Below are 9,389 nucleotides of genomic sequence, written 5' to 3' on the forward strand. Positions count from 1 at the left end.
ACCATGAAACGCATCACAAACCACCACAACCACGAGCCACCACCGACCATTGGGATGGTGTTCGTGGCCACGTCAACAACAAATACCTTCCTTGAAGGTATTGGATGGTCTAAAGACTTCTATGGCGTTAACCGACGACAAATTAGGTGGGAAAAAATTTGGTGGTTGTGTTCAAAAGTCCAAGAGATAACGCCGTATATAGTTTTACATGACTTTTTTTTCCTTATAATTTAATATTGGTCTTCTATTTTAAGTTTTATAGTGATCACTACTATTATAAAAGTATAAAACTGTGAACTTAATTAAATAATAGATCTTCTCCATATGCTAGGATTTTTGTTGCTTGACCTAAAATTTATATGGTAACAAATATCTTTTCTTTTCATTTAACAAAATTACAAAACCATTAAGTAGACGCATAATTACTTCCCTTTAATATAAGTCAAAGTAAGGTCTCAAAATAGATAAGATTATATGACCAAAATCAAATTGATCAACAACTTTATTCACATTGCACCAGAGTTTACATAAATTCAGACCCTCCATGTTTTCATGCTAGGTTTTCCCGGAGAAGCTCCTTAAGATATTATTAGTATTACACAGATGGTTTCTATTACATGTATAGATTTTTGTCTGATAACCTCTGAGAAGGGATTGCCATGAGTGGGTTTTTCTTCTTCAAGACAATCCCAAATTTATCAGAAAGCTCATGTTCTTTGTCTTTTGGCAAAGTCCAATCAAACGAGTGCAATAATGAAGCCAAAAGATACACCAACATCTTCTCACCCAAAGGAACTCCTGGACACCTTCTTCTACCAGATCCAAATGCCAGAAAGTTGGTGTTGTTTCCAGAATAATCGTATTTGGTTGTTCCATCGGGGTTTAGAAATCTATTGGGATCAAATTCCGTAGGATTTTCCCAGTGTTTTGGATCCCTATGTATTGCCCAAACATTCAGAAACACATTGGAACCCTTTGGGACTGTGTATCCACCGACATTGCAAGACATATTTGGACATCGCCCTATCAACAGAGGAAGCGGAGGGTGTAAACGGAATGTTTCTTTAATCACTGCATCTAAGTAACATAATCGTGGAAGATGAGATTCTTCTACAATGTTGTTTAGGCCGATGACTTGCTCTAATTCGTCTTGTATCTTCTTCATTATCTCTGGATGTTTCAAAAGCTCTGCCATTGTCCATTCCGCCATTGTTGATGTTGTGTCTGTTCCTCCAGCTACGATGTCCTGTTTCAATAAAATTTAGTGAGTTATGTTATTGTTATGTGTCGAATGGATGTCGACAAAGGGTTATGTAAATGATAAAAGCAAACAGAAAATAAAAGGGCTTGCTAGCTACCATGAAAAGGGCTTTAATTTGGGTAAGACTGAAAGTTGATGTATTGTCTTTTTGTTTATGCTCGAGTAAAATCTGCAATAAATCCTTTTTTCCCTCTTGTTCTACTGATTCTTCAGGTTTAACGCTCATTCTATCGTCGATTATCTTCTGAAATATCTCATCAACCTTCTGCAATTGTTGCTTTATTTTTTGTTCCACACCCTGTAAATCAAATCTGGAGAGTACCGGAAAAAAGTCTGATACGTTCGCTGCTCCCAGAAGCTCCACACTCTTTGAAATAACCTCCCTGAACCCAACACCAAGATTACTGTTTTCGTTCCTTTCATCCAAACTTTTCCCCCACATCATGTTGGTTACGACACTCAACGACGACGTAAACGCGATCCCGCCGACGTCGATCTCATTCCCCATCGTTTCGTAGACGTGGTTGATAATTTTTCTGACTCCAGCTCGCCGGAAAGATCGAGAAGCTTCAAGGTTCTTGTTGCTCAGGACTTCGGAGACGAACACTTTACGCAGGTTACGCCAGTATGAGTTGTTGTCCGACCAGACGATATCTTTGCCACCGTATGTGAGGACAATCCCAGCCACCGGAGGGTCTCGGTTGGAGAAAACATCGTCCTGCACACGCACCACTTCTTTAGCAAGATCCGACGAGCTGATGATGATGTAGGTCTTGCGACCGAGCTGGAGTTTAAAGATGGGGCCATAACGTTGACCCAATTTGGTGAATTCATGGTGCAAGTCGGGGCTGAGAAATGGAAGGTATCCCAGCACCGGCAAGCCACGAGGTCCCGGCGGCAACCGGAATGTGGCTTTCCTGAAACTGTACCATAAAATAGGGAATGAGATGACTGAAAAGATGAGTAATTGGAAAGTGAGGTCGTCTCTCTTGGTGGTGGTGATTAGTTCCGACCACCAAGACCACCGGCTATCTGATATCATTTTTGTGAAGATCGATGCTGATGAAATGCAAAGGGAGATAGAATTGATATATAAATATAAATAAATAAATAAAATATGGTTGTGTTTCAGAAATTAAGTCATAGAGAGTTAAATGTTTTTGTGGTTTGTACTCAAGATAGGATATTGTAGGTTGTGGGGGTTCCCCCTCCTCTTGGGCATTAAAAGCTGTTTTATGTGACAGAATAAGAGAACGATACATCATGCATTTATATCATTTCTGTTTCATATTTTGTAATCATCATGTATTTATATGTTTGATATTTTGGGTTTTATGCACCATATGAAGCTATTCAACAAAGTTTAACCGATAGTAATGTTATTATGTTCAAGATTTATGGATACAGTGTCATCATCGAAAAAGAGTTGAAGGTACATTTTGTTGTATTGTTGCGACTTTGTTGTAAAAGTACTACTCTAAATATCTATTTTAAAAACCATCCGGTAGAAAATAAATAATGTTTGTTAATAGAAAATATGGTATGAATAAGTTTTTTTTTTTTTTTTTTTTTTTTTTTTTTTTTTTTTTTTTTTTTAATAAATAGTCAATATAATAAATGATGATTATATTTTTTTGTTCAACATGGTTCATTTAACAGTTGTTTTGAGTATAAATCAGATTGAAAAACTTACAAAAATGAGATACTTCAATAAATATTTCTTTATGTAAATAAAAGTATAGGTTCAATGTTATTAAACACAATAAATTGAAAATAATATTTACGGGAAAATGTCACTCTAGCACATTAAAATTATGGCAATTGTCCAATTTGGTCATTAATTTTTTTTTTTGCACATTAGACCATTAAAGTCATATTTTACCCGTTAATTTAGTCATTTCCCCCAATTTTAAACGGTTTCCTGATTGCAATGCCTATGTGGATGGTTGATGTGTCGATTATGCTTACGTGTAAGATGTATATGGAGTGTAGGGAAAGCATTATGCTTACGTGTAAGATGTATGTGGAGTGTAGGGAAAGCTGACCATGTAAGACGTATGTGTCCCCACCTAATAAATGATAAAACCCACCTTAACATCTTTTTCCCCTTTATCTTATTTGCAACTTGATTCCATTTTACGATCATCTTCAAATTCTATTATATATCCTTAATTCCAATTTACGATCATCTTCAAATCTGCACTCTTTTCCGACGAAGATAATCGGTAAATTATTAAGAACACAAGACTTCGTGTGCTCGCAAACTCTAAAAATAAACAAGAGAACGGGAAATAAGCAAAACAGAGGAAGTTATTCAATTTCTCAATAGTCAATACATCACTAGGATATGTTGTTTAAATAAAATAGAAAATACCAAAATTAAAGCAAACAGTTATTAGCTGATTTCAAGGCTTGATATCTTGGCTGTCAATTTAGTAAAGACAATTAGCCCTAATATCTTTTTTCACCTTGACGTATGCTAACCATAAACAAATGAATCTTGTTGTGTTGACTTGTGCTCTCGTTGGAATTTATTTGTCGGCCTAGCGATCTCAAACTCTTCGGTGAAGTTGAAGCCGATGATGTAACGAATGCCAGAATTAAATTGCAACGGACATTTCTGAACTTATCAGATTGGCGAAGAGGACGTCTCTGAACTTATCAACATTTAAACTCTGCAATGTTGAAACAAATTCAATACATTTTACCTCCACACGGTCGGAATCCAAATCCAAGTCCCAATCGTTATCCTGCAAATGAATTTCATCTAACTAAATCACTGTTGATCGCATCTTCCTTTCCCTCTTCATCGAAACACCGTCGTCGCCTCTCTTGTTGTTCGTCGGAATCCTTACAATAAAATCCGATAGACATTTTTGGACACCTACAAATCATCGCACTCCCAGATTCCTACTATCGATTGCTTCGTCATCGATGATTTCGCCATCTGTTTTTTCGGAATAGATCAATGTCGGGGACTCCAGGAACACCTTCATCGTAAAAGAGATTGTCGGGCTAGGGTTGGGCGTTGGTTGGAGGCGGCAGAAAAGATTCATGGAGAAGAAGATGAGGCGTCAGTAAGATGAGGATGATAGGATACAATATTTTTAGTTTACAAAATGAGAACGCAAAACAAAAAAAGTAATCAAAATTCACTCTTTGATTAAATGGAAAAACTGAATCAAAACCAATGTTTTACAATCTATTCTCATAATCATAAACTCGATTATAGATAGGTATATATAGACTAACACACCAACTTGTATTAGACTAGGAAACTTATGACCAACTTGCCATAAACTAAACTTTCCATAAATTAGATTGTTTGGTCTCCAAGTCCTCATCGACTTAGGATTCCAACAATCACCCCCGAATCTCTAATTCCTTCTAGAGAATTCTTCAACCCGATCAACATCCTACTATCTCTTCTCACCACCCTGACCTCTTTAATCGAGCTTGTTTCGAGAGAACTTTTCCACCGAACAACAAGACTAGGTCACGACCACATTTACCGTCTTCCGTCACCCGCAAAACGAACCGAATCAAAGTTACCCACTTTGATGTCTTCCCGTCCGTTTATTCCGCGCTTCCGGTTAGTCTCTCTCTCTCTACCTTAGAACCAGTCCGATCAAGAAAAACCGAGGCTGTTGTTGAGATGCTTCAACTCGTAATCAAAAACAATCCACACCCCCTTAAAACGAACCCGGTTCCCGCTGCGTCTACCCCATAGCGAAAGGCTACGGTATTCTTGAAACCGACTCTCAAACTGGCACCGTCTTCACCTCGCTCTGATACCAATTCTAGTTTACAAAATGAGAATGCAAAACAAAAAAAGTAATCAAAATTCACTCTTTGATTAAATGGAAAAACTGACTCAAAACCAATGTTTTACAATCTATTCTCATAATCATAAACTCGATTATAGATAGGTATATATAGACTAACACACCAACTTGTATTAGACTAGGAAACTTATGACCAACTTGTTATAAACTAAACTTTCCATAAATTAGATTGTTTGGTCTCCAAGTCTTAATCCACTTAGGATTCCAACAATATTTAGGTTTTTTAATTTAGGCGAAATGGAAAACAAAAGCCACGTAGATTATATTTGATTTGTTTATTTTAAAAAAATGAAAAAAGCCATATAGACCTAGGTAACTGGTAAAACCGGGATTATATTGGAATATTTCCTTATTTAACAGGTAAAACATGATTTTAATGGCCTAATGTGCAAAAAAAAAAATTAATGACCAAATTGGACAATTGTCATAACCTTAATGTGATACAGTGACATTTTCCCAATATTTAATAAATATTAATTCTAAAACATTTGTAAGTTGTAAGGCTGGAGGGTGTGATGCGGTTCCAAGGAGTGCGCTTTCGCCACATAAGCAGCGAACACCGTCCCCTGGGTGCGGTTTGGTGCAGTTCAAACCGTAGTGCTGCAAAAAATGGCCGCAGCTTGTGATTGGGTGTAGATAATTTGACTGTTTTGTGATTGGGTGGGGAGAAATTAAAGTTTTTATTTATTTATTTATTTTTTAAATAAAGTGTGGCACCACTCATTGGGTGTGACAAGGAACTGCACTTTTGTGGTAAAAATGACGTGACGTTTACGTGGCAACAAAAGAAGTACGGTTTCGGTAACACCACTCTCTCCGACCTATGAGTAAGTTACTAATTTTATCACGTTTATCAGCCATAAATTTTGTCTATGAGGCGATGCAAAAAGTGTTTGAAGTCTCTCAACATCACATGCCTAATTCTACATGCAGCATGCTTACACCACAAGATTGGCTTCGAAGATATTAATATTTAAACAAAATGCTCGAAGCTTCCACCGTAACATAATGTTAATGTTTATATGATGTGGACGAAATTTACACAACATAATGGGAGCTATTATTTCTACGCATTTATTTATACATCTACATAATTTTAAAAGAAAATGATAATTATGCCCCTCAATCATATTTAGGGTTTATTAATTATTCAAAGAAATAATTTTAGTAAAACTATTCTACCAAACGACAAACGAGCTTCCAGTAATACCCTTCAACGGAGTCTGTCTTTCCTCACCATCATTTTCATTTTAATCTCCTCTCTACTTGAGTACCTTGCTTACCCTATCTCCGGAACCATCATGCCTTTGACCCTTTGACTCTGTCACAAATTGCATCAAATCTGAAAATATAAAAGGAAAACCACCATAAATTCAAAGGATCATTTCTAAACTTAACATTTGCAATGAATTTCATTTGGTCCCAGGTTGCTTGCACGCCCATACGTTGCAACGGAAGCCGTAAGGCTAAACAGAATGCATCACAATTCATTTATGCTTGAATGCAGGGCCGATCCAAATGTATATATGGCCCGGGGCGAAAAAAAAGGTTCTTCAAAGACAAATATAATAAATATTAAAAAAAAACATTTGTTCTTTACTATATACATGTTCAATTAGCAATAACAAATAGTTAAATTGTTTATCTTTTGAGCTAATTTGAGTTTGAACTGACTTTAGACTTTAAAATCATTTAGGTAATATTTTTTTTATTTATATACACTATATAGCCCATAAATTTTGGACCCCTGGAGACGTGGGCCATGGACGGTCGCCCGGTTGCCCACTGTCTGGACCGGTCCTTTATGAATCTGTCACATCAATCAAGTCATAAACCTTAATAAATGGTGTTCTACTAGTAAGTTGCTAGTGAGTGGGAAGAAGAATAGTGAGTCAGAGAGAGAGAGGAAGAAAAGAGCTTGTGACCAAGCATAGCCACAACCACGAAAGCTCACACTTGGTAATATAGGGTGGTGTTGGATGGAGGGATACCCCCATTCCATACCGTCTAAAAAAAATTATATCGGTATAATTAATTTCAAAATCAAATTATAAAAACTTATGTACGTATAATTCCTAATATATATTTTAATATAGAATTAATAATAAATAAAATATTTTTATATTTATATGCAGAAAAACTATAAAAAAAAGTTATAAAAATTTATTTATGTAAATAAATCTACATTTGCAGACATAAATATGTAAACAATTGAAAACAAAATTGCAAAAGTTGTACAAAAAAAACTATAACAAATATTAAGTTTTAAAAAACAATGAAAACAAAGTTATAAAAAATTATTGAGGAAATTTTGTAAGAAACGTTTGGACTAATTCGTAAAAGTAGTTATAAGAAAATGTAAGAGCATTGTTAAAAAAACGTTAAAAAATAAGTTTTCATAAAAGTCCTAACTTTGGAGGAAACTAGATTATAACATGCGTTAAACGCGGGGGAACATATTAAAAAAATATAAAAACATTATATATATATATATATATATATATATATATATATATATATATATATATATATATATATATATTGCATAATAATTATAAATGAAAGTTTATGGCTATTGTTATTATTGAAATGTGAAGAAAAAAACACTGAAATCGATAAATATCTATAAACATTGTAGGACATGTTTGTAGACAACGTTTTTTGTTTTATTAGTTGAACGACCTTCCTCGTCACATATGAGTACCTTCAAACATTTTTGCTTGTTACATGAGAAACAGTTACATATAACTGACCATAGGTGAAAACATGTCTACGCAAGTATATTCCAACATTTGATAATGATTGTCATTGACTTTAGTTAATGGTCATAGCGAAACAAACTGCTATGGGGAATTGCCTATGTTGAAAACGGAATGGAATTTTTTATCGGATGGGGTCAACTTCATGTGAGGTATATAAGTAGTCTCGTTGAAAATTTTACCAGATATGATTCGCGCTTCAATGACGTGTCTTCCAAGCCTTACGATTTGTAATCCAGTACCATTGCATAGTCCTCTGGTTTGGTCGATATTACGAAGCAACATGACCGAAACACCTTTTTTAGTATAAGTTTATGGTTGGGAATTCCAGAGGCCTTAAAAGCATTCAACACATCCGGAGAGTATACTGATTCCTCGAAAGTTTCTTCTGCCTTGGTCTCACATAAGGAATCTAAACTCAGATATGTTTTCCCTTGATCTTTCATCAATTCTAACATGTAGTCGTTGATAGCATCAACTTCTTCATTAGTAAGGACCAAAATAGCTTTATCTTGAAAATACGATGGATCATCAAGATGGTTCTGAAAGGATGATTAAATGTAAAATACAATTGAATGAATATGGTCACCCATAGATGGAACAATCACATCTTCTGGAAATTCAACTTCAACTTCACCATCATTAGGACCACAGATAGTACCTTCACCAATTTTAAGAATCCAATCAGCAAATGACTTTGTGTCTTCGAAATCATTGTTTGGACAACCGACTTGAAGCCTCATGTTTATAATCAAACGTAAAACTATACATTCACTCCATAATATTGATTAATGTAATGATGCCTGCATAATATCTGAACGATTTCCTCTTTGTATTACTAGAAGAATTTGTCGAAAGTCACCTCCAAATACAATGGTCTTGCCTCTAAATGGTTTATCAATGTCTGATAGAAGGATAACATCTCTAAGTGTCCTATCAACTCCTTCGAAACAATGACGATGCATCATTGGGTCTTCATCCCAAAGTATAAGGCTCGCTTTGTTCAACAGGGAAGCTACATTGTTACCTGGCGTAATAGAACAAAATGAATTCACATTCAAGTTAATTGGTATATGAAATCTTAAATGCGTTTTCCTACAACCAGAAAGCAAGAGTGATGCAATTCCGCTTGAAGCAACATTAATAATTACTTCACCTTTAGATCTAATAGCAGCAGACAATGTCTTCCAAACAAATGCTTTTCATGTTCCTCCATAACCATAGAGGAAAAAGACACCGCCTTTTTTTTTTTAACTGCATTCATAATTATATCATAAACATTTTTTTGCTTGACATTTAATTTTGAATGCAGTGATGTTCAAATTCAAGACTGGACGAATCATAATTAAGCTCATCTTGAATTAACATATTGCAAGAATCTTGAATATATTTATGATCAGGTAATGACATATTGAGTATTTTCTTAAGACTCAATCCACAGCTCAATAAATATTTCTCAATGTACGACAACGTTGGGTGGTAAATTGCTTATGGTTTTAGCTTCAAGCCTGAAAACATTAAAAA

At 35.1% G+C, this 9,389-nt stretch overlaps 2 protein-coding genes across 2 annotated transcripts; both read right to left on the reverse strand.

The window, feature by feature from the left end:
• Positions 1 to 461: 461 nt before the first annotated feature.
• On the reverse strand, positions 462 to 2,421 carry LOC145091358 (geraniol 8-hydroxylase-like). The gene is made up of 2 exons (XM_079029057.1): positions 1,359 to 2,421; positions 462 to 1,246 (listed from the first exon to the last, which is right to left on the reverse strand). Exons 1-2 carry the CDS (start codon positions 2,301 to 2,303, stop codon positions 614 to 616), a joined length of 1,578 nt encoding a protein of 525 aa, XP_078885183.1. The 5' UTR covers positions 2,304 to 2,421; the 3' UTR covers positions 462 to 613.
• Positions 2,422 to 8,086: 5,665 nt separating this feature from the next.
• Positions 8,087 to 8,608, reverse strand: LOC145094978 (uncharacterized). The gene is made up of 2 exons (XM_079032929.1): positions 8,474 to 8,608; positions 8,087 to 8,407 (listed from the first exon to the last, which is right to left on the reverse strand). The coding sequence occupies exons 1-2, from the start codon at positions 8,606 to 8,608 to the stop codon at positions 8,087 to 8,089; spliced, it is 456 nt and encodes a 151-aa protein (XP_078889055.1).
• Positions 8,609 to 9,389: the final 781 nt, after the last annotated feature.

Source organism: Lactuca serriola, chromosome 3 (genome assembly GCF_051521515.1).
Source record: "Lactuca serriola cultivar US96UC23 chromosome 3, Lser_US96UC23_V15, whole genome shotgun sequence".
In the NCBI taxonomy this organism is placed as follows: Eukaryota; Viridiplantae; Streptophyta; class Magnoliopsida; order Asterales; family Asteraceae; genus Lactuca; species Lactuca serriola.

Coding starts and splice junctions, on each gene's coding strand:
- LOC145091358 (XM_079029057.1), bottom strand. CDS start 2,303: ATGATATCAGATAGCCGGTGGTCTTGGTGGTCGGAACTAATCACCACC. Junction 1,247..1,358: donor AAATTAAAGCCCTTTTCATG/GTAGCTAGCAAG, acceptor TTATTGAAACAG/GACATCGTAGCTGGAGGAAC.
- LOC145094978 (XM_079032929.1), bottom strand. CDS start 8,608: ATGAGGCTTCAAGTCGGTTGTCCAAACAATGATTTCGAAGACACAAAG. Junction 8,408..8,473: donor AAGTTGAATTTCCAGAAGAT/GTGATTGTTCCA, acceptor TCATCCTTTCAG/AACCATCTTGATGATCCATC.